This window comes from Micropterus salmoides, unplaced genomic scaffold, assembly GCF_014851395.1.
Source record: "Micropterus salmoides isolate LMB-PRFRI ecotype aquatic unplaced genomic scaffold, ASM1485139v1 Ms_hic_scaffold_23, whole genome shotgun sequence".
Classification (NCBI taxonomy): Eukaryota; Metazoa; Chordata; class Actinopteri; order Centrarchiformes; family Centrarchidae; genus Micropterus; species Micropterus salmoides.
In genome coordinates this window covers 21,434,279-21,459,460 of record NW_024041484.1, presented here as the reverse complement: position 1 = coordinate 21,459,460, position 25,182 = coordinate 21,434,279, and the positions used below count along the sequence as shown (strand labels likewise).

The following is a 25,182-nucleotide window of genomic DNA, read 5'->3' as shown; positions in this document are numbered from 1 at the left end:
GTTTGAGTGTTTGAAGTCTACAATTAATGAAAAATAAAACAAAATGCAGTAGACTTTCAATGGACTTGTTCTTCATGATTATAATGAGCACAAAAAGACAAAATACATGTAGTTATTGTTTAAGCCAATACTTTATTTCCTACAATCCCAAACTTGTGCACTGACCCAAATAAAGTACACTAATGCTTACAGTACAACACACATTTGGTTTCCCTTGTTGTTTTAAGCCTACACGCAGAATATGAGTATCAACTGATATTTAAGTATGGCTGACTTAGTTACAAGTAAAAGTCCTGTATTAAAAATGTTACTCACAGGTTACACGCACAGTATTAGCATCAAAACAGAACTTAAAGTACAAAAAGTAAAAATACGCATTATGCAGAATGGAAATATATAGTTAATGATCAATTTAATGTTGCAGCTGGTAAAGGTGGGACTTTTAAATAACTTTATATGCTGCTAGGTAGCTTGTGAATTTATAAACAGCAATAAATAAAAGATAATAATAATGTGTCATAATTATATTTTGTGTCATCAATCTTAAACTGCCACATAACTAGTAACTAAAGCACTCAAATAAATTTAGTGGAGTACAAAGTATAATATTTCCCTCTGAAATGTTATGTAGGCTATAGGCTAATATAAAGTAGCAGAAAATGGAAATAGGCCTACTCAAGTAAAGTACAAGTGCTTAAGTACGCCTCCAGTACTTGAGTAAATGTACTTACGTTATTATGTTGTTGTTACTTTATACCACTGAAAAGCCCAATTTGGATTTTGTTGGTGGGCCATCTACCTTGATTTTTATCAGACTGAGCCTTTTAGAGCAACACAATAAAAACTATTTTTATTTATTTAGTCAGAAACATAATAATAAAATACATAGATGCAGTAATAAATCAGAAAGCAAAAAAACAACAACATAGAATTATAGTTATTCATACTAATTAGTCACGGCGAGGGCGTCACATCTTTAAATCAGCTGATTCGGGCTTCCGTAGCCGAGCAGCACATGACCAGGAAACAAGGAAGTGTTGTCTCAAACAGAAACAGGGCCGTTGTTTTTCTCTGCAGATGACTCACTGACAGCATTTCACGCTGTTACAAGGCACAGAGCTGAGGGGAGAGACGGACAGTCGCAGTAGTTTATGATTAAATCATAAAAATGGGCTCAAATCGTCCTCTTGCGTTATTGAATTACCTCCTAATCTGCGTCACTCTGTGGAGCCACCTGAACTGCGGGGTGTCTGCAAAGTCATACCGCAAACCAAACATTGTTTTGATCCTCACCGACGACTTGGACATCGCTCTAGGGGGTCTGGTGAGTGCATTTGAATGTTTTCCTGCTTTTGCTACATTTCGGGGCTCATCAGAGAGTTGTGACTTTGCATTTTCCAGCTCTGTTGTTGTCACTTCATGGGAAAATCTGTGATTAATTGATGTAAACCAGATATTTAGCCTACTTAGTGCAGTCTGGTTAAGCTGACTGCTCACATTCCTCCTGGGTTGGACACATCATTTAGGCATCTCACATTGTCAGATAACCTTATCACTTCTGCTCCCATGGTTTTCAGCAAACACCCTCCCCCTCTTCCTAAAATCCTTTCAGTTTTAAACGTGTACCAGAATCCCACTGAAAAATCAGTCAATTTAGATGCATAATACCTGATCCTTAATTATAAACATAAACATTTAGGTGGAAACTTGAAGGTGTGAGCTATGTGATTTCATTGAATTGTGAGGAAAAAGTGAGACATTTTCTTTTGTACTGTACATATTATGATGATTTATGAGAGTTGATGTTTCATGAAATTGCTCGACAAAAACCCTAAAATATAATAGTAAGAAGAACAAAATTTTGATGTGTTTGAGTTTGCCAACTTTGTCTCAAAAGCCTGGGAAAGGATTATTTAATTAGTATTTATTAGATTTTGCCAGCACTAAATAGCTGCATTCCTCTATCTTCATAGAAAACAAGCTTCGTCATGAAGGCAGAAAAACAGAGCTGCAGCTTTGTCTTGCACAATTTGAGCGTGTTTGAGTGCCAGAGGCCAGTAGATTACTCAGGTTTGTCTCATCCCAGCAAATCTTTTCCTTCTAGAGTCCACTCAGCAAGACAAAAAAACTAATTGGTGATGCAGGGATATCATTCACAAACGCAGTAAGTATCATCAACATCATTACTGTCCCCTTCGCTCTCATATTCTGTCTCATCAGAGATAATTTAGCAGCTAAAAAAACAAGATAATAGTCTAGTTTAGATGTAGCCTGGTGACTTGTGGATCTCTTGCTTCACAAGTCTTTTTATATTTTGCTGCTGCTTTCCGTCTCTCATCCTCTTCCTTCCATCTTCCCCCAGTTTGTTGCCAGCCCGCTGTGCTGCCCCAGTCGAGCCAGCATCCTGACGGGAAAATACCCGCACAACCACCACGTCATCAACAACACGTTAGAAGGAAACTGTAGCAGCAAAGCCTGGCAGAAGAGCGAGGAAGCTCAGACCTTCCCCGCCCTTCTTCAGAGGTACGGCGACTACCAGACCTTCTTCGCTGGGAAATATCTTAACCAAGTAAGAGACGATAGGACTCCAAGCTTACTTACATTTCTGGCCTTTTTATTGTTTTATACAGACGGCAACATGTTTTTCTGCTCGAAAGGTCCTTAAATCATCAGAATACTGTTTAACAAAATAAAGGGTACCCTTGGTAAAACTTCTATTTGAATTGGGGTGGAGGAAGGGTTTTCATTATGTTACTTTAAGTTTTTCAAGATGGGGGGGGGGACCCTGCATTTATCTGAAGAATGAAGGATGTGACGAATAATTTCCCATGATGATTTAATTATGTTTACGTCTGCTAATTGCACATCTGAGGAGTTTGACTTCCTGTTGTTCATGAACCCGCCCTTCATCTTGTTAATCACTTTGTACGGAACTATTAGTGTGTCGTCCAAGAATACGGGGAATTTTTACCAGTCACCAGGTCAAGTTGTCAACTGATCATCTTCAAACTAAATACGTGAATGGATGAAAAGAGAAGTTCTGTGTAGTGTCGACCCTTGTGATAAACAGATGGATAGATGGGGAATCAGGTCATTCACTTCACTGAAATGGCAAAAAAAAAATTACCCTTACGCCTGTTTTCCTACTTCCCACTTTCTCTTCTCCCTCCTTTTTGGCATTTCAATCAGCTGATCAGCCTTAGCTCGATGATTATTGTGTTGTTTTGTTTAACTGTGACCTGCCGAGGGACGGAAGCTATAATCTGGCGCTGTGCATCAAATGAAAATGTTGATGTTTTACTGTACGCTGGCCCCTTTTTTTAAATAAATCAAGAAATGAAAAATATCCATTACTTTTCCTCTAGCGACACCAGCATGTCTCATATTTTTCACTTATAAAATATAAAATATTTCCACGCCAACTGCCATTGTACAGCCATTCATGTTCCTCAGATGATGAACCCTCATGACTTTGATGATCTTTTGACTTTTCCTGTAGCGCCACCATCAGCCTCAGCTCTACTTTGTGTTTAGCATGTCAACACACTAAACTAAACATGGTAAAATATTATACACCGATCACCCATAACTTTATGACCACGGACAGAGGACGTGAACAATATGGGATATATTATGGGATATATTAGCCTGCAAGGGAACATTTTGTCCTCATAGTTGATGTTGGAAAAATGGACAAGCATAAGGATTTGAGCGACTACTAACTATCAAAAGTGGTCCAAGGAAGGAAAAGTTGTGAACCGGCGACAGACTCATTGATCGCGGGGAGTGAAGGCAGGTCCGTGTGAATCGAACCAACAGACGAGCTACTGTAGGTCAAACTGCTAAAAAAAAAAAAGTTGATGCTGCTTTTGACAGATGTCAGAACCCACAGTGCATACACAGGGGAGTCCAGGCTTCGACGGGTCAGGGCTGTTCTGGCAGCAAAAGGGAGACCTTCATTAAAGCCATAGCTGATTGTGTACTTGCTAAACATCAGCATGTTTGCATTGTCATTGTGAGCATGCTAGTGGATATTAGCATTGTCCCTGAGTACAGCTTAACAGAGCTGCTAGCATGTCTGTAGCCTTATAGTCTTCTAAAATCTCCTCTTAAGACTTTTAAGTCCATCTGTGGTTGACCTTTACACAGCCTTCTGTTAAGCACTTTTCCAATTTCTGTTTTAGTTTTAAAATCGCTGATCAGATATAGTTTTCTTACTTTAATATTTGTTTTCATTTTCTTGTCCTGCTGTAATGCCAATTTTCTTCATTGGGGTTCATAGAAGTCTTGGCTTATTATATTTTTTATGTATATATGTCATCAAATAAACTCCCTTATACTGCTTGTGTGTTTCAGTATGGGCACTCAGAGGCTGGAGGAGTGGAACATGTTCCTCCAGGCTGGAACTACTGGGTCGCACTGGTAAGACCGAAACCTTTATCCTTTCAGCCACAAATCTTCTGTGAGGCTCCTTCCTTTCTATCACTGAAAAAACAGAACCTCTTATTGATTTTAAATCCAGCTTGTTTCAAGAAGTTGCCCCACAACTCCACAGTACCAGGAAGTTTGTGAAAATACTATATAAAATAGTCAGTTTTTATGTGGTTTACAGGGAGCTAAGGCAATAATGCACAGAATACTTCCAGACATTTCTCATGTTTATGAGTTAGACGGCTAATTTGTGGGCTAATACTGGTCTTTTAATGTAAATGTACCCATACAACACTGGACATCTGTGGGAGACCATTAACCTTTCCTCTTCTAACCTTCACCCCGGGCTCCAGTGGACAGTTGTAGTATCCCATGATGGACTCAAATATGTGTCAGAGGTTTTTTGGCTTCCTTTACAAAATAAAATAAACATCTGTGAGGAAAATAGCCCCCTTTTTGATATGAAAATGAAAACACACACACACACAGTTTCATTGAACATAAATGTTTATAGAGGAGGTTTAAGAACACTAACCTCTCTGTGGGAAGTTTTTTTGCTAGTAACAGTGCGTCAGAGTGGCGATCTGAGTTCAATCTACCTCATATGTCACAGTCATGTCACTAGAAACTCTCTGCAGAAGGAGCCAGACTAGTAAACTGGCTTGAATTAACTGTATGTATCTTACTGGTTTACAGAAGTCATTACAGAGAGGTCACGTCTGTAATACGACTGCAGTGCAGACTGGTTTATCTTCACTTTTACTGAATAAACAGAAATGTGATAACTGGTCTCGTGACCTGACAGCTTATCATAGCAAAGAGCGAAACTCGTGCAGTTTGTAGAGTTTCTGCAGAGTTTGCCTGTTGGGTGAGATTTTACTTCTTCAACCACATGTATCACGTGCTCGTAAGGAAATATGTCCACCTTCTTACTGTCTTCCCCCGCTTCAGGTTTTTCTCAGCAAACTTGTCAAACAGCTACCATTACGCTTAGAGATTGTGACCATGATGAATTTATGTGGTTTAATGGTTAATGGATGGTGGTTTGGTTTAATGGTTGCAAGCTGCTAACTTGTTTTGAGAAAATGTATGAATCAAAGAGCCTACACCCAGAGAGGTGAAAGCCGCCTGAGGTTAAGTAAAACGTCACTAGTGTAGCAAGAACAGATTTTTCATTTTTCCGTGAGAAATTACAGTGAAGCTTATTTCACTGCTGGAGCACACGCTCGTCACACAGAGGCAAGCTTGTAAGTGCTGACCACGTAAAGCTTTGTTTGTTAGAGAATTAGTTCTTCTGATCTACGTCAGGTTTTATCAGCACCCTCAGTCCACCGCTTTCTATACATGTTCTCACTAATAAGGATTAATCCTAATTTATTGTCCACAACCACATACAGCTATTAGCTACTAGTAATACAATTATAAGAGGATGGCATATAAAAAGGATGTTTTTACTATTAACCCTTTCATTCCCAGAAGTTAAATCCCAAGAAGTTAAATTTGTCAGCCTCTCAAAATCTCTCATTAGCTTCAAATATGGATGTATTGCACAATTTCCTTTTCAGGATAACCAGGGCTATTTGAACAATACATGGACTGTACCTGTATATCGCCTTTCTAGTCTTGTGACCACTCAAAGCCCCTTACGCTACAGCCACCCCAATTTGAAAATGAAGGAGCTGAGGAAATGATGAGAAGTTGTCATATATGAGAACTCATTACAGAACAGAAACACAACTAACCAATGACATCTGAGAGGGTTTTGGGGAAACGGACAGTAACTATGAGCTTAAAACTGTTTCATAACTAATAAATACAACAGGTGCACATTGATAAAATACAAAGATTTACTGAGTTTTACTCAAATCAAACCATGTCACTGACCTTTCTGTCTGCGTTCAGCTGAGACTGATGGGATTAAAGCATATTCTTCATCCTTTCCTGGACTGTTACAGTTTGTTAAAGTGGAACTACTGAATAATAATTAATCGGTTACCTGTGGCAGTTCATGATATAAACAAACATATTATAAACCCAGCAATTGTGTGTCTATTATTTTAATTCAACAATATTATTTAATTGAAGTCGTTTGTGTTTTCCAGGAGAAAAACTCTAAATACTACAACTACACTCTGTCAGTGAATGGAAAGCCTCAGAAACATGGAGCCAACTACAGCAAAGACTACCTGACAGACGTCCTGGTGAGACAACTGAGAAATGTCACAATTAATTAAATCCAACAGCTTACGTTTTATATATTTGTCATATTAACCAATAACTTGATTGTTGTTATTCTGTTTTCAGTAGAAACCAAAGGCATCATATTACATATTTATTTAAATCTCTCTCTCTCTCAGGCCAACATGTCTCTGGACTTCCTCCAGTATAAATCCAACTACCTGCCGTTCTTCATGATGGTGTCCACGCCGGCCCCTCACTCCCCGTGGACAGCAGCTCCTCAGTACAAAGACAGCTTCAACAACACTAAGGCTCCCAGAGACCCCAACTTCAACGTCCACGGGAAGGTACTGCACAGCCTTTCTAATTTCACTGACCTTAAAATATCCGCTATGAAAACTGGACATCACTCCGGTCATGTCGAGACACAAAAAAAGTGATTAAATGCATCGTGCCTTGTGTTTTTAGTTGATTCGGTATTCGGCCTAAAGTTGTTTTCTTTCACTCTCTCTTCAGGACAAACACTGGTTGATCAGACAAGCTAAAACACCCATGACCAACTCCTCTGTTCAGTTTCTGGACGATGCTTTCAGGAAACGGTGAGTCTTCGCTGCTTCTCGCCTTCCTCTCTCTCTCCTTGTGCTCCTCAGCTCCTCTGCTTTTTCTTTGCATTTGATTCATTCTCTTCTTTATTATCACCCCCTTTCCTGTCATCTTGCCTCTCCTTTCGCCTACTCTCCCTACTTCTTACAGTCCTTTTGTCCATCCACACTCAAGAGTTTGACTTTTTTTCTTTGCTTTCAAGTATTATTTGTCTATCAGTAAACGTAACGTACATGTTCAGTTTGATTTTACTGCAGGCGTCTCGTTGTTCCTCCTGCCCTGCAGGTGGCGAACTTTGCTGTCCGTGGACGACCTGGTGGAGAAAATAGTGAAGAGGTTGGAGGTCAGAGGTGAACTGGACAATACATACATCTTCTTTACCTCTGACAACGGCTACCACATGGGTATGTAACGGCACGAGACGATGTTTGTACTCCGGTTAATCAAAGCTCTGTCAACAGATCCGGAGGAAAGTTAGAAAGGAAGGAAAGATCCAGACATTTTAAGAAGGATTTCCTAACATTGTGAGAAGGTGCTTTTGAACACAGAGGCTCCCAGACCTCTAAATGTGTTACTGTAAGTGTTTATGGCTTCTTTATGTCTCCCTCCGTTTCAGGTCAGTTCTCTCTTCCTCTGGATAAGAGGCAGCTCTATGAGTTTGACATCAGAGTTCCTCTTATGGTCAGAGGACCAACGATCAAGCCCAACCAGACCAGCCAGGTACACACACACACACTGCGCACAGGATCTCCTTATTGTAACTACTGTAAAACCTAAATATCTTGCTTGCAGGATTTTAATTATGTTTTAAACATTTGGGGGGGAAAAAAAATTGTAGTTGTCCAATATTTATTTGATGACTGCAGTAAATGTTAAACATGTATTTGTATTTTTGATGTGCCCATGAAGCTGATATATCTTTTTAGTTATGAATCAAAGTTATCAACATCATGAATCTCTTAGAGATCCAAGTTGACTCATATCGCAATTTTAAATACATGAATCCAATACAATTAAACTGAGAATAGCTGCACTTTAACCAGAAATCAGTCCAGAACTTTTAGTGGTCAATTAACGACAAACAATACAGATTATTAAATATGCTGACATTAAAATATGCTTATCAAGAAATTTAAAACTAACATGTTTTCTGTTTATTTATTTATTCTTTAATCACATCAAACCCTACAGCCACTCTAATTTGTCTGGTTCTCAGATGCTGGTGGCCAACGTCGACCTCGGTCCGACCATCCTGGACATCGCTGGCTACGACGTCAACAAGACGCAGATGGACGGCATGTCCTTCCTGTCCATTATGGTGAGATTAATCGGCTTAATGATTTTTTTTTTTCTTTGTGTCTGAACACTACCCAAAATTGCGACATACATTTGTTTTGTTTTTATATCTTGTGTTTCAATGTTCTCATTATGAAGTGAAAACCAAATGACAGTTAACTCTAGGTTTTGGTATTGTTTAAATTTTATCGATTCTGTTTTCAACCCCTTCACCACAAATCTTGTCAAGGGGTAATGTTCAAGTTGATGTGGTGAAGTTTAGATAATGAATGAGATCAAAAAAAAGGTTATGATGAATCCAGTATGTGTGTTGGTCACCAGGAGGGGAAGATGAACGGCAGCAGCTGGAGAACAGACATCCTGGTGGAGTATGAAGGAGAGGGAAGCAACGTGTCCGACCCCGCCTGCCCTCTGCTGGGACCAGGAGTGTCGGTATGAGATGAAACTAATATTATCTGTGAGGGGGGAAAAAAAACAGACTCTGCAGTAGAAAAACTCATTCTTTCATCCGCCTGTCAACTTTCCCCAGGAGTGTTTCCCAGACTGTGTGTGTGAGGACTCTTACAACAACACCTATGCGTGTGTGCGCACAGTCGCCCCCGCTGCCAACCTGCAGTACTGCGAGTTTGACGATAATGAGGTACAGGGAAATGTTAATTTTATAGCATCTCATTATTTATTATGACCTAAAAAGATTAAGAATGATGGTACTTACCATGACAAAAAGGAAAATAAAGAATATGGAGTTAATTATGCTCCTTAAAGTTCCCATGAAACAGAAAGCTGTAAAAACACAAAGCTAGGGAGGAATACTGGATGTGGATATTGACTGGCACCTAGTTAGCGGTTACTTTAGCAACAAGTAAATAAGTCATATGTCACTCTCCAAATTACCGTTAAGAATACCTACAAAAGTACTTTGTTGTTGTCATTGTTGGAGCAGACAAACATTGATTTTGATTTCATGGGGACTTGTGTGTAGGAAAATTCCAAACTTTAGCGCCATCCAGTGGTGAAATAAAGATTAACACTTATCTAGACAGGAGTGCATCTGTGTTTTAGTTTCTCGAGGTGTACTGTTTGACAGTAGACTCCTCCCAGCTAATTAACAATTCTTGTGGCTGTGCACCCCCTGTAGGTGTTCGTAGAAGTCTACAACGTGACAGGAGACCCCTACCAGCTGACCAACATTGCAAAGACCATCGACCAGGAAGTCCTGGAGAAGATGAACCATCGGCTGATGATGCTGCAGTCCTGCTCCGGACAGTCGTGTCGGACACCCGGAGTGTACGATTCAAGGTCGGTTCAGCGCTGCCATTTTTTATTGTTTCCTCAATAGTAGCAAGTCTGATATTCACCCACATTTTTATTTATATAACATCTAACTGTTTCCTGTTGAAGCAAAGATAAAGAAAGGGCTTACCACACACCAAAACTGAACTAACAAATACAAGTTTATTTTTGGAAGAAAACTGAATATTAATTTAAATTTCTTTATTCTTCCATTGGCTTCCAGTTTGGGCTGCTGTTTAGTGAGTTTGGGAAGCCAAATTAAACAGGATTGTTTTACACTTGCAAGCTATTAATTCAAATCCTGTTTTGCTTAAATAAATACCAATAACTTTTGAATGGGTTCAGAGCAAATTTCTTCTCTAATTGTTGCAGCTGCATGATACTGCTGTATAGAGAATTTCACCACTGATTAACTGTAACTGTGAAGAACAGTTGAAATGAAAATTAACAAATGGAAAGAAAACACACAAAAACAAGATGCTAAATTATGCACCAGATTCCCCTTAAATAAACAAATCATTCAACTACAGTGCTTGTAAAGGCATTTTTAAATCTCCATTTACATCCAGTTTTGTTTTATTCAATAATAATTACCTTTATAATTTACAAAAAAAAAAGACATAACTTCAACTAATTATAGGGAAAATATAAATATTCTGTTTAAACTCTAGTAAATATTCAGGACTGTTGAACTAGAAAATGTATTAATTAATTGGAAGTGTACTCTACTGATTGAACATTGTCTCTATTATCCCTATAATTAGTATCAAATTACATCCTGTAGTTGTTTTTTTTTCCAGGAAACTTCTTGAAAATTAGTCATAAAATTACAAACTCATATAGTAACTGCAAATTTCCACTGTAATCTAGGGATTAATTCATGTGATATCCATGTTGGAAACAACAATTTGTTGGACTTCCACTTAAAAACAGCGTCTATCACACGAGCATTAACTCCTCTGTCTTGTGTTTTCTCAGGTATAAGTTTGACCCACGACAGATGTTTTCCAGCCACAGCTGGCGGCTCAGCAGACTCAGACAGAAGATGAAATAAGAAGAACAGATGAAGGACGATGGACGGAGGAAGAAGGGCTGTTTTGTATTTTGTATTCAGCCTTTCCTGCTGGTGTTGCCTTGTTTTCAGGCCTCCTGAGCCAGTCTCTTTGTAGATGGATGGAGAAGGCATCAGATGTGGTCATATTTTAGGGCATAGGTGAGCCTTTGGGTGCAGGACCCACCTTTAAAGCTACCAGTTTGGGCTACTGTTTAGTGAGTGTGTCGGTAAGTGTGCAGGGAAGCCAAATTATTCAGGAGGGATGTACACTTGCAAGCCATCGATTCAAATCCTGTTTTTCTGTAAAGCATTACTGTGCACTAAATGTCTGCTCAGTCGTATCGATTTAAAAGCCCGGAAACAATAGACAAACATTTGCCACTTCTTATAAATTCATGTGTGTTTTGTCTCGACTGAGAAAATCTTCATATCTGTGATCCGAACAGAGGCCAGTTGTCTTGTCAAAATACACAGGGTTGCTTATTTGCTTGTTTTTTGGTGCTGGTCCGCAACAATTTGTCAGAAGGTGGAAATGTCGGTTCATCAACAAGACGTGGCACTAAAATATGTAACAAATTGATCAATACAAACTTTAAATTTAAAGAGTACCGTTCAAATCTGATTTTCGTCTCTTCAGCGGACACGTGTTTCATGTAGTTTTCAGTTTCATTTTACCATTATCAATGCACCAACTTTTCCACCTCGGCCAAGCATTCAAACTGAGTTTGCGGTAGTTTGTCGAATTTTCTGCGTTTCCAATCAGGTTTTTTCCTTCGCAAATTGAAAACTCGCATAAAAACAGATGGATGGAAATGCACCTTGTGTCACATTATGGACAGCAGTAACTCTAGATTATATCCATTATTTAACAAACTATTTATTATATCTTCATTGAATCAATTAGCCAAAAATAAGTATGTATAATAAGTTCCCAGTTTTTTTAACAGTCAAAATCTAAAATTGGTAAATTTACAAAAATGGAAGAAAAAACAAGAAATTACTAAATAAATCTAAAGCGATTAATTTGCCATTTATTAACTCTCAACTGAACTTGTTTGGCTCAATGGACAGCTGGCAAACAGTACCAGGATAATGGTAAATAAATACAGTATACACATAACTTCCATTTGTCTCTGATAATGTATCTAACTGATTTCAACGGCCTACACCTACGGCCAGACAGTTGATAATTTGATGAGAACCAATCAACTGCAGCAAAAAAATCCTGTCAGACAGTAAACGTACAGTCACATTAGTTTCTGTTCAAAATGGTTGATGGAGCAAATACTCTTAGGACCTAAGTGTCACATGATCGCATCTTAAATAAACAGAAAAATTATGTTTGTTTGGATGGGAGAATTTTTTTAAAGGCCAAATAGAAGATTCTACATTTTGATATACATTTGCTCCCTCAAACTTTAAAAAGGGAACTGGTTTGTTAATGTTTATGCCATAAACCTTATTTATAAGAAAAAATAATATATTTCTCGAATGCTTTTGCGGCCCTGCCTTGAAATTTCACTGTTGAAACACAAATCTACATTGCATTTGAAATATTTTTAAAAAGTTGATATATTTTAGATTAAAGCTGCCTACAGCCAGTATTTTGTGGTGACACGTTCATTTTTAAATTAAGATCAAATCCAGTGTGATTATTAATATCCAACCAAAGACGGGATTAGGAGGCTTTTGAGGGAAACGACATTTAGAAAGTCTCTGTAGACTGAATCTTTTTTGTGTGTTAATTTAGATTGTGAATTATTTTGTTACTGACAAGCACGCAGACAAACCGGTTGTTAATTGTGAACAATGATTTTCCATTAGTTCTGCTGCTAATGTGTTTGTGTTACTCTTGGATAAACCGCTCTTACAGCTCTTTCTTCCTCTGTAGAGTTTCACATTACTCAACGTACACTGTGTGATTATTTTTCCTCCTGAAAGCGATCACTTTGTTAAAATTCACTGATGCACTTTCCAATCTGTGAGAATTGTTTTTTTTGGAATGCTTAGTTTTATTTTTCAGTGTAGTTTTTGATGATGATGATGTATTTTCAGCTCATGTTTTTGTCCAAATAAAGACATTCTCAAAATATCAGAGGGTCCCGCTTAGTCAATTCACCGTCACATTCATCACACTCACACTAAATTTAATCTGATTTCATAATGGATTTAAGCCAACAATAAAACAATTTAGCTTGTTTATTTAATTAGTTTTTTAGAAATTGCCATATAAATAAAGGCTTTAATTTGTTTTCCTCACCTTTACATCTCATCTGCTACTGTTACCTGTTGGAAAAAAGGTCTGTTTGGGTTAAATATTAAGTAATTTGGTACTTACCTGTTGCCATACGTACTTTTGTTGTCTGCATTATGAGTCAGCAAAGCATCTCCTCTTTAAACCTAATTCAACGTTAAGTTAAGATTTGAAACAAACTGTAAACCTAGAGCTGCAACAATCGCTGTCTAGATCAGTGGTTCTCAAAATAGGTGGCGTAGATGCTGAGTGGACCTAAAGTTGCATGAATATGATTAATCAGGTGGGGACATGATGGACATACAATGTTTGGGAACCACTGGTCTAGATTAACTCAAGAAATAGTTTACTCTATTAAATGTCAATTTTCCAGGATGTCTTCAAAAAGCTTGTTCTGTCCGAACAAAAGTTTTTTACATTAATTATATACAAAAGTGAAAATTCTCAAAGTTAACAAGCTTGGACCAGATTTATCATTTCAAAACAACTTATTTATTATTTCAGCTCTATTTGAAACACATTGGTTATTTCAGAGTCTCACTGAATTGTAAAATTAATATAAAATATTTATTTAAAAATTTGACATTCCAGAATGGTATTAATATAGTATAGATTTTTAAGACAGTTTAACATTAAAATTTCCAACATTCATTTAAAATCCTCACAGAAAAAGTCTATTTTGGCAACCTAGGCCTGTAGGGAGGTTAAAAGTAGTCCAAACATTCAGAAATCACTACTCCAAATCAGTTTAAGCTCCCTGTAGCTAACAAAAAACCTGAACTATTACGGATCTGTATGTAAAAATCGAAGACGGCTGGGAAGAAAGTAGGTAAATACTGTAGCTAATGTCATTAAATCTCTTGGTTTAATTCCAGTTGGAGGGGAGGTTGATGGACTCACTGTTTCTTCTGCTGCTCGTCGGCAGACATCCAGTCCAAACACAACATCTATTTATCACATCTGAAGTTTCTTTTTGATATCTGCTGCATGCTTGCTGCGACTTTGTTGATTGTGTCAGTTAAAAAGCCAAAATATCCGACCTCTCAGCGTCTCCTGCCAGCCAGGAGAGAAGAAGAAGAGCTCACTACACCTCTGTAGCCTGCTCCTCATCTCTGCTGCAGGGTTATGACCCGAGGCTACATTAGCCACTACTAACATAACACACCTGAATTTCTGACCAAACTGTCGGTGGTTGGATTGTGGGTAATGTAAGAGCCAGGTTTTAAAAGCAGAAGAATGAGCTGCATGCTGCATCGGTTTTTATACTTTTACACCGTCTGTCGTGAGCATGATCATTTGAATGGAATGCAATAATAAAAAATGCTGGAGAACTTACCCATTTCTATAATTTAACTGCATTATATTATTATATTATTAGCTCATGATTTTTGAGCTGAAAAGTATGTCAATTTTATGCCATCAAAAAGAATTTCATCACTTTTCTAATAACATCTTTAGATGAGTTCAGTTCACCTCTCAGGTCATTAGTGGGTGACAGGGTCTGACCTAAAACCAGAATATCCAGGTTTGATCAATGCAGCATCCACATGTCGCTGTCAATTAAAAACCTTAAAAAAACATAGAATCCAAAAGCGCCACAAATGTCCCCGTAGCTGCTCGATCACGTACAGAATCTTTAAACTGTCAAAAAAATAACATTCAATTAGCCTACATTTAGTTTTTTGGGGTTCATCGTGAGCTCTCCCATCCCTCCAGGACGGGCAGGAACGGCAGGTCGGTGCTGCCCAGGTAGGTCCTCCCGCGGTGCTGGAAGACGTCGCTGATGGCCCACGTCAGGCGGCCTTCAGGGTCGTGCAGTGATCCCACAATCTCGCCGTCCAACCCCAGCTCGAGGACCAGAGCGTAGTGCGGTAGCAGAAGGTTGTACCAGCTCAGAGGAATCACCTGGCAACACAAATATATTAAGTTTAATAAAGTTACAGTTTGCTGGTATTCAGGTACATCAACACTGGTATGGTTCTTTGTATTTTACACAGAGTAAGTCATTTAGGTGTAATTCACAAAACCACATTTTTACATCAACTGTGTTTTAAATTAAGTTTTTCTGTCAGTGTGACCTCACGTGACATTTCCCAAAGTTCACTGGGAGTTCATACCTGCTCCTTCCCAGTGTGTGCGTGTGACAGAGCAGAGTATTCAACTAAAAACCTGTGTGTTCTTGTCTAACTAATCTGTGTGTGTGTGTTGCTAAAGGCTCCTGCCCCTGTCCCATCAGATTTCACACTGTCTAGTCTCAGTGCAGCCTGGAACAAAGCCTGTTATTCTCTCCTGACTGACAGACAAAATAATTGTGAGTCACACAGCTCTCCTCTATGGGAGGAAACGCATCATGGGAAAGTAGATGTGGTTATATCTCCTGATAAAACTGCTCCTCTAAACTGCGCAGCCGGAAAATGTTGTTGAGAATCAGGATCTGTGGGTTCGATCGGTCAGTGTTTTGAACCTGAAAACATTTTAGCCAACAGGATACATTATTTAGTGATATTCAATATATATTTTTTGTGCTTTAATGCTATATGCAGTGGCGGTTCTAGACCACCTTTATTGAGGGGGCCAAGCTGGGGCCAGTTGTTTTGTAAGAGGGGCACTTTCAATCTGAGACAAAGGCAATGTTCAAGCTTTCAAAATGTCTTGTTTAGTATATAATGTAATGTTTTACTATGTTTCAGTAACTTAGTTATTTGTTTTAGTAACAGGATTTTCGGTAACTAAGTTATAGTTTTATTAAATTACATTATACAAAAAAACATTCCTGTTAACTTTAGCTCAAGTTACGGTACGTTCTTTGATGCAACACTTCTTTGTAAGGCTTAATGAACAGTATGAGCTCTAGTGTCCTACACATCCTCTGGATCCCAGTTTGTATTTTGTATCCCACTATAACTTTTGCTAGGAAAATAGAAACTTCTCCATATTCACTCCTGTTATTAGTCATGATGTGAAGTATACACAAAATTAAATACTTGATGGTAGGCCATCATCTGTGCATTATAGAGGGGGATACATACAGTACTTGAGCAGACTGCATGTCCAGCCTGGTAGCACCTGCTGTTATCGCTTTTTGTGTATGAACAGTGCTGTTTAAATGCAATGCATTATGAAATTGTTATGATAATAATTTACCCTTTAAGGAGGGTTTAATTTCCAACAATATCCAAAGGCTATCCATGCAATGGAAACTTGGATTACAAGGACAAAATATTGTCTACAATGCTACATTCAGTTTAATGTACATTTCGAGTCAAGTAGATGTAACGTTGAGGCGAGCAATGTGTTAAACTGAATACAGTGATCTTGATTTTACACTATCGATGGCGTAGATATTTGTAGGAGCAGCTTACTTGAAAAAGGTGACAGTAACATGGATGACTAAGTGACTATAGCTAAATAAACGTTTGCTTTCCTAAAGGATCCGACTAGTTGAGACACATGTTCCGCCTTTCGCATCAGGAAGATTACTATGATTATTGTAGACTTTTCTTTCAGAGGGGGGCCATAGGTGGGGGTCCAAGGTCCGTGTTACAGGGGCACTGGCCCCTGTTGGCTCCCCCCCCACCCAAAACCGCCACAGGCTATACGATCAAAAAGATGAACACTTTCTGCTAAAACTGACTAAACTCATAAGAGTGGAACATATTTAGGCCAAAGGTGAAGAAATTATGAAAACCAGCACACATATGAAGGTGATCATCCCAAACATTTTGGTACATCCTGGTTATTAATATTGGGTACATTTTTTATCACTTATTTGCTATAATCTAATATTAATTTAATACATTTTACTGCTCTTGTTGCAGTTAACAACCCGAACAGACAAGGATCAAATTCTGCACTTGACTGAACGAACGCAGTTTCAAAAAACAGTACCTGAGGATTCACTTTAAGCAGCTAATAACGTGATTTCAGAATGTGTGTGCCGCTCTTTTCTTCAACACTAATCCCTCCACTTCCCCAGAGACCATAACGATTATATCAGATGTGGAAGGAACTGACAAAAGAGTGTCCATATTTCTGTCTGAGATGTCAGTGCAACCCTGCCACTGGCTGTTAAACACACTGACCTTTGCCAGGAAGCGTTTGACAGCCGGGTACGGGGCGATCATGTCCAGGAAGGGAGGCGTGGCCTTCTTGAACCGCGGCGTAGTTATGCCAACCAGGAATGTTCCATGGTCACTAAGGCGGATGTTGTCCGGGTATCCGATCATGTTGTCCATGAGGATCTCCTTGGTACCAGCCTTCGGGCCCTTCAGCCAATATCTGAGAGTGGACAGAGAGTGAACATCTGTCCTCTGGGTAACTGATGTTTATCTTGTGTGTGTGTGTGTGTGTGTGTACCTCAGCAAGCGTCCGATGCTGGTCTCTGCGAGCAGCAGGAAGCGTTCGTCAGGCGACAGGACGATGCCGTTGGGCATGTAGAGGGAGTCCAGCAGGACCTTCACGCTGCCTGTATCAGGATCGTACGAGAGAAGACGGCCGAGGCTGTTCAGCTCGATCACCTGAAACATCAAACAGGTCAGCTTTATTTAGGTTTTTTGTTAAATTTAGCTTATAGTTTAGTTTATATTTTGTGTTTTGCTTCTCAGCTTTGTTTAGTTTATAAGTTTAGCTAAGCTCAGTTTGGTTTAGATTTTACTTTCATTTATCTTTTTAGCTTTCTTCAGCTTATTTGAGTTTGAGCAACTTTGAGTGAATCATATTTAGCTTATTATAATTTTGTTTAGAGCACTTTTCCTAAGAAAAATTTAATTACGTAAACTCAATTTACTGTCACATAAATTCAGCTTAGCTTAGTTCTGAACACTTTAGATTGCTTAATTATAAATAATTTTAGTTAAGCTTAGTCTGGTTTATCTTATCTTTTATCTTATCAACAAGGCTAAACTTAGTTTAGCTTTAGCTTAGTCCGTGGGGACTTGGGTTGGGAGGGTTGCCAGTTTGAGTCCATCACAGACCAGTGCTCCCTCAGGTGCTGCACAATGGCTGCCTCATTTGGATAAGTTAAATACAGCATGTATTGTACTGTGTATTATTTGTATGTGGCCAATAAAGTTGATGATCGTTATCAAACTAAACTTTGTTGTTTTGAGTTTAGATCACTTTAATAATGCTATTAGTGTCTTAATCTTTAGTTTACATAAGTTCGCACATAACAAAAATTGAAAAAATAAAAAATATTAAAATAAATCTAGCACTGAGGGAAAGATTTTTTGAATGAGAAATTTATATTTAGTTTATGTCCCATACATTTCCAACACTTTGGTCCACATCTTGAAAACAAAGTCAGATTTCCATTAATTTTGATTCATTGTGTGCGTTTTTCCACTTATAGATAGGAATTCGAGACACGTTAATGTGCACATGAATCCTCCAAATGGAATTACAATTTTCATTTTTCATATAACCACTTCATGGTTATTCCTCTGGGGTTTAGCGTTTACGTGGGCAGCAGGTTTCTGCTGCTAAAAACGTGGTGGGAATAATATGATTTTTTTAAATGCATGTAAACACGTCTCTCTTCGAGCCTCATCAACCGTTCAACAATTTGCTAAACAACCAGATTGACGAATAAAGTGTGACCTTGTGTGTTTTTTGGAGGGCTGCGGTTACCACGGAATAATGGGGGGGGGGGCACTTTATATCTTCTAGAGCAGCCACACACCTCTTTTTTATCTCTTTTAGATGCTTTTAAACTTCAAATCTAAAAGAGCTGATTGGAAGATCTCTTTAAAGCTCTGGGAATGAACAGATCCATCTTTTCCCCATCGTCTCACCTCCAGTCTAACATGTCTACGTCCCCAGCGACTGGAAGAGTCTGTGAAATAAATGATCCCAGTTTGGGAGGAAATCTCCAGGCCATTTAGGAAGGCAAAGGGAACGCCATCAGCACCTGAGGAACAAAGAAAAGACGGCTCACAGATAAGAAATGTCTCCGCAAATTATAATTAACTGGGCTTTATTCAGCATGCATGCCAACACAAAGACTATACCCTGTGAGTTTGCAAGGAGCAGAGTCTTTTCTCCAGTTGTGGGGTTGATGCTATACAGCCCAAAGTAAGAGTCAGCAACTATCAGCTGACCGTGACGATCCAGACGAACACCATGAGGACGGCCGCACACAGGCTCATAGTCTGTACTTCTGCCTGCACACACAACATGCATGTTTCTAATTTATTTGCTTATCTGATGCTGAGGCCTATCAGCTGTATTGACCTTAACAGAGAGAAAGATGGAGCAGAGCAGACATTTAAAACTGAGGAGAGAACAGAACACAAGTGTGTGATAATAAACAAAACAAGTGAATCTTTCATTTCAAACTAATGGCTCTTCAAGGTAAGTTATCTAGTAATACTAATTTTCAAGCAAAAATACTTAGAGGAATATCTTTTTTCTGTTCAAAGTGATTTCCATATAAATCCCATATTAAATGTTCACAACAGAAAATGGAAAGAATATGGGGAGAAATGAAAGACACACGTTTCTGATCTATCCTTCAGGCCAGAGTCTCTAAATACAATATAAATAATTAAGAAAATAAATGGTAAGAGAAAAGACTGATATTGTATTTTTAGAATAAAATTTTCACCATGATGTTTTCATTTGTGATTTTCTGCTGTTTAAATAATGAACCCTGTGTGTGAAGCAAGTCACTATCTCAACCTGCCCAAAACACAATAGAATAAATTTAAGTATTATGTTTATTTTCAGGTTCATACTTGTATTTAGGGGTTGTTGCAGAACAGGTACAACCGCTTTTCACCCTGTGTTTTGCTCCGTTTAGCTACTGAGTGCTACAGCTTTCTCTTCCTCTACTTATTACCAAAACACTGCAAGAAAAGAAAATGAACTGCTGATGTTATGGAGGAAGTGAGCTTTCAAGATTTTTTTTAATAGGCCAGGCAAGTCCAAACAGCAAAAGAAAGACCTACTAGTGAGGTCAATATCTGGTGAAGTGTAACTGAGAGTGAAGGAAAGTGCTGGATGAAAAGAGGAAGGATCCCTGAAAAAGCAAAAGAAGAGACAGACGTGTGAAAATAAAATACAAACCACATTCTGGTAAATTCTGTCCCATCTGTGTGACGAGGGTGAGGCTGTCATCAGGGCCGATCCTCCACAGCTTCCCGTCCACTGTCCCCGTGTACACATTACCTGAAACACACACGCACGCACTTCAAACACACGGTTTCCGCAGATATGTTTTGAAACTGCTGAGTTGGGTGTTTTGTGGTGATTTTTTCTCTTGTCAGGCTGAAAAACCTCCCCAAAAAAAAAAACATTCATACCATCATGGGACTATGGAAACCAGTATTATAGTGTATAAATTCATCTATCAAAAAATATAATAAGAAATAAAAATAAGAAAAGAACAAAATCTCAGAATAAATCAATCTAAAAAAAAAATTGCATAAAACCAGCTATCAAGCAGATCAACATGTCACATGTGACGTATTGTACAAGGGACAAAATACCTTGCATAGAACAGACATCATAGGCAAAGGTCAAAACCCTCAAGCCCTTAACGAGATAACCTCTGAGAATCATAAACTAGTTTGGCTACAAAGTTTAAATAACTAACACGCTCACCCTCCTCATCAGCAGTGAAGGATTCTGGTCCGTGTAGTTTCCCAGTAAACAGCCTGTGGCCCTTCTGCAGACGGGTGTTGACAGCCAGCGGCCCCTCGAGGGCCGGAGGAGGCCCCTTCAGTCTGGAGAAACAAATTTGGATTTCATTATAATAAGTATTGGATGGATAACCTGACCATTTAGCACGCACATTCATGCCCCACTCAGGAAGAACTGGTAGGCGCGTTTGACTTGCGGCGCTGCGCTGACTTAAAATTATGCATGCTGGACTTAAAATGATGCATGCTGGTTAGAAATTGTGTCCAATTTTTGCCGGCGCTGCAAAATGTCACCATGTGACATTTGACTTTAAAACCTCACGGGAGCAAGGCGGCTGCAGGCGCCAAAGTCAGCCGCAGTCATCTCGAACGCACCTAATAACTTTGATCTGTTAACTTTTCATCTAGCGCCATCTTCAGGTCAGAATTTGTGACCAAAAACCTGCAACAATATTAACATTCAGCCTCAGCTGTGCTTTGTGTTTAGTGCTAATTAGCATAAGTTAGCATGGTAACACTAAACTAAATGGTTATGTTAGCATTGTCACTTTGAGCATGCTAGCATTTACCTCAACTCACCACTGTCCCCAAGTACAGCCTCACAGCGCTGCTAGCATGGCTCTAGACTTTTGTTGATTTTTAAAATGTTTTTAGAGTAGTTACTGTGTATTGCTTAATGTCTCTAGAGCAGTTAAACACGTGTTACTGCGTGTGTGTGTGTTTGTTTGTTTGTGTATGGTGTGTACTCACACATGTGGTTTGGGGTCTATGGGAGAAGGCAGCAGGTAAACTCCAACAGCCAGAGCGATCAAAGCCGCCAACAACGATCTGTTACCCAACCTGACAAGAGAGCAGAAATAACAGTAACATCAGACTGCAGTAATGTTGATTCTTTTTTTTAATTGTTTTGAGCTGAACACATATTTTTCTAAGGGCCAAACACCTGTAATACCAACTATTACTTAATGTAATGAAAATATACACAAAAAAGATTAAACAATACACATACAAGACTTAACATGAATTCAGTGTCCTTTAAATAGCTCAATTTAAAGCCTAAACCTTCACTTATTTTGCAAAACTGGACACTGAGAAGCGTCAGCAAAATATTGTTGTTCTTTTTGGTCTGAGTCTTTAAGCCCTTAGAGGTACTTACATCATGCACATTTCACCTTAAATTTGATATAAACCTGTAGAGGTGTTATTTAAGTTCAAAATAATGTCGCTTTTATTCAGATTATTGACAGGACAAGTGCACGGTAGAATGACATTATGCTGCATCTGGCTCACAAAATGTAATTGACTATAATATAAACACACATCAGTACATTGCACATATTGATTAAAATTGCACGTACTGAATTTAACTGCACAGCAGCAGTCACTAGACCGGTTTTTACTTTAAAGCAGCAAAATTAAAGTTTTTTTTGTTGTCTCATGTCTGTGGTTCACAATCTGCAGTTAATAAGTCAACAGTGTTGTGTCACACATGGTGAAGTTAATGTATAAGATGTTTCACAGCACTGTGTCACACAGGATCTATAATATGTAACACTGCACGCCATTTGCTGTCAGACTGTATGTCAGTGGAAAAAATGTGACATTGATCATGTTGTTCTGGCGCTGATTGAGGAACTTCTGCAATAACTTGCACATATGTCTGCTTAGTCAGAGAGAGATATGTTCATTGACTGAAACAGATGCAAATTGTACTGCCATGCATTGTTAAATCTAGATGTTGATTACATCTTTTATACACTCTCTCCATTGTTTTCCCATTTCCCCATGTGTTGTTTGCTGCAATGCACTTTGCAAAAGTAGGCACTACTATAATCAACTTCAATAATCAATAATCAACAATCAACTGCTAGTTGTGTAATTCTGCATGACACATCTGATGTCTTTTGAAACATTGGTTTCCAAAGGTTTGATGGTTCAGAAGGGTTGAAGAGGTCAATGTGCAGACTGCTGCTGGGGGGGGAGGGCGCATAAGAATGAATCCACAGATTGTCCCCCAGTGGCCCCAAACCAGCATATACTTTGTCAGCTGAACTAAAGGTGACCACTGTGTTGCCAAAAGCTGACAAAGCTTTGCAGTTAAAGTGTCCCATACAGATGCATCATCAAAACACAGAGCATTTTAAAGATGCGACCTGGAACGTTGCAGAAAGCCAAACTCTACTCAAAATTGTGTAAGTTTTATTATTTTTTTTAAACATATATATATATATAACAGATAATATGTTTTACAATCCATAGGTAGTTAAATCGGTGACCAGGAACCAGGTGTAAAATGTCTTACAATTACGACTACAGCTGCTGTTCTGGTGGATTAATTTAACGTTAACTATCTGCAGTAATTTAGGAACACGTGAACCGGATGGTGACGTTTATTTTTGGTTTAAAAAAAAGAGCTGCTTGGTGCATTTTATGGATGCCGAAAAGAAGCCTGTCTGTTTTCTGGTAAATTCAACTTTTAACTGTTTTTTTTTTTTATCTCGACGCCGCTGATTTTACAGCAAGAATTGACAGATTGCTGAACAAAGTTTGGCGACGCAGAAACAACCTTCAACTTCAGGCATTCGCAGAGATACAAAAGAAAAAAACACTAAAGACAATCGGACTAGATTGAAATGTCAAACTTACATTGTTGACTTGGAGTCCGCGTCTCTTCTACCTGCTGAATCAATGAGTGGGGGACAAGAGCGCAGAGCGTAAAACACACCTGGGGATACATCCGGCGAAGACCTTCAAAATAAAAGTGTTTCCGGACAATTTCTGCCTCTAGATTTTCAGACTTCTTTACACAGGTGAGAGATTTACAAAAAGAAATGCATTTACAAACTATTTTCAAAGGAGTGCAATCCTTTAGCAAGTAAGAAAACTACTTTACTCGAGCACTCCTATTTTAAGACACATATATTTTAAATATTTTAACTGGACTACATTATGACATAAATATACTGCACTTTTGATTTAAAGTAAAGTAAGAAACTAAAATCCACATTATAAAGGGTACACAAACACTTTGTGTCAAAGATTTGCTTTTTTGGGCCCCTACTGACTTTCTGGCCCTTTATATCACTTAAAGTACAGTCCACACAGAAGGCATATATTCCAACTTTAATTAAATTAATGAGTTTATCAATTTAATTTACTTTATACTGCTGGGTAGCTAAATCTATAATAATATATAATAATTTATTAGTTGATATATATTTTGTATTAATAATCTGACTCTGTAAAATAAATACAGCTGTCAAATAAATGTAGTGGAGTAACAAGTAGAGTATTTGTCTCCAAAATGTAGTTGAGTAGTATAAAGTAGCGTAAAAATAGAAATACTCAAGTATAAGTTAATTAACAAACCGACCGTTTTGGGGCCCCTGTGGGAGTTATGTTTTGTGACTTTCTTCCTCAAACATTAAGATAACTTTATGTGAGACGCTCTAAGCTTTTACTTTGAAGGCAGCGTTGACAGGCTCATTCCTGGAGCTTTACAGGTGGGACAGTTTAGTGTTGGTGTGTGAGACAGTGGGAGGGGGGTTTCCCCCTATTTTGAGATGGGGTCAAATAGAGGACAAGAGGAGGAGCTGCTCCAGACCTGCCAAAACACTGACATCACTATATTACTGAACTGTTTAAACACAATAAATAACACTGTCACGTTACCTATAAATGAAGACAGGCTGTTGGCAGAGATAGAAGACTCAATTGCATTGCTAATTTCTTTTCACACAAACACAGGATTTTTAAAGACTGATTAAAAAGTTTCATATCTCTGTATTAGAAAATAGAGAGGTAAAAATCTTGTTACACATGTGGTGTATGTATATGAAGCTGGCTGTAGCTTCATATTGAACAGACAAATACGACAAATTGTCATCTTCTCAAAATGTCAAACTATTTCTTTATAGCTCATGTTTTGAGTGTTAAAAACTTTTTTAAAAAGATAAACTAATAAACGGAACTAATTTGACAAGTTTATCTGTAGTTTTGCCAAATATTTTAGATCTGAACATTTTTTGTTGGTTTGGGAATTTCAATTATAATAATACATGTCTGCAACTATTTGTTAATATTTTCATTATCAATTACTCTGCTGAAACTTCTTAATGGATAATTTTTCTATAAAATGTCACAACTGAAAAATTCCCATCACAATTTCCCAGAGTCCAAGGTTATGTCTTCAAATATCTTGTTTTGTTTGATATTCTTTAACAATATTCAGTTTAAAATGACATACAACTCAGCAAACTCTCATATGAGATGCTGGAACCGCTGAACTTTGGCATTTGTGCTTAAAAAATGACTTAAACGCGTAATTATCAATCATCGACTACTGTTTCAGCTCTTGTCAAATAAATCTAAAACAGACAAAGCAATAATTTGAAAAATAATCAAATTTTAAGTAATTTAACATCAACAAACCT

General features: G+C 38.2%; 2 protein-coding genes and 1 long non-coding RNA gene across 3 annotated transcripts; 2 read left to right on the top strand and 1 right to left on the bottom strand.

Moving 5' to 3' along the window:
- Positions 1-1,009: 1,009 nt before the first annotated feature.
- gnsa (glucosamine (N-acetyl)-6-sulfatase a) lies at positions 1,010-12,939 on the top strand. The gene is made up of 14 exons (XM_038738585.1): positions 1,010-1,324; positions 2,105-2,164; positions 2,363-2,569; positions 4,357-4,422; positions 6,534-6,632; positions 6,789-6,956; positions 7,126-7,208; positions 7,498-7,616; positions 7,829-7,932; positions 8,429-8,530; positions 8,830-8,940; positions 9,038-9,148; positions 9,647-9,807; positions 10,780-12,939. Exons 1-14 carry the CDS (start codon positions 1,169-1,171, stop codon positions 10,853-10,855), a joined length of 1,623 nt encoding a protein of 540 aa, XP_038594513.1. The 5' UTR covers positions 1,010-1,168; the 3' UTR covers positions 10,856-12,939.
- A 641-nt stretch (positions 12,940-13,580) lies between these two features.
- zgc:194209 (uncharacterized protein LOC570908 homolog) lies at positions 13,581-23,544 on the bottom strand. The gene is made up of 9 exons (XM_038738586.1): positions 23,396-23,544; positions 21,500-21,589; positions 20,712-20,833; positions 20,175-20,276; positions 19,118-19,270; positions 18,902-19,017; positions 17,466-17,626; positions 17,192-17,387; positions 13,581-15,014 (listed from the first exon to the last, which is right to left on the bottom strand). Coding segments are annotated over exons 1-9 (1,158 nt in total). The 5' UTR covers positions 23,398-23,544; the 3' UTR covers positions 13,581-14,798.
- LOC119918063 lies at positions 22,783-23,560 on the top strand. The gene is made up of 2 exons (XR_005447385.1): positions 22,783-22,941; positions 23,269-23,560. It is a non-coding gene; the product is annotated as an uncharacterized LOC119918063 (long non-coding RNA).
- Positions 23,561-25,182: the final 1,622 nt, after the last annotated feature.

Coding starts and splice junctions, on each gene's coding strand:
- gnsa (XM_038738585.1), top strand. CDS start 1,169: ATGGGCTCAAATCGTCCTCTTGCGTTATTGAATTACCTCCTAATCTGC. Junction 2,570..4,356: donor CTGGGAAATATCTTAACCAA/GTAAGAGACGAT, acceptor TGTGTGTTTCAG/TATGGGCACTCAGAGGCTGG. Junction 9,808..10,779: donor CCCGGAGTGTACGATTCAAG/GTCGGTTCAGCG, acceptor GTGTTTTCTCAG/GTATAAGTTTGACCCACGAC.
- zgc:194209 (XM_038738586.1), bottom strand. Junction 20,277..20,711: donor CTTCACTGCTGATGAGGAGG/GTGAGCGTGTTA, acceptor TGTGTGTTTCAG/GTAATGTGTACACGGGGACA. Junction 17,388..17,465: donor AGCATCGGACGCTTGCTGAG/GTACACACACAC, acceptor GTCCACTCTCAG/ATATTGGCTGAAGGGCCCGA.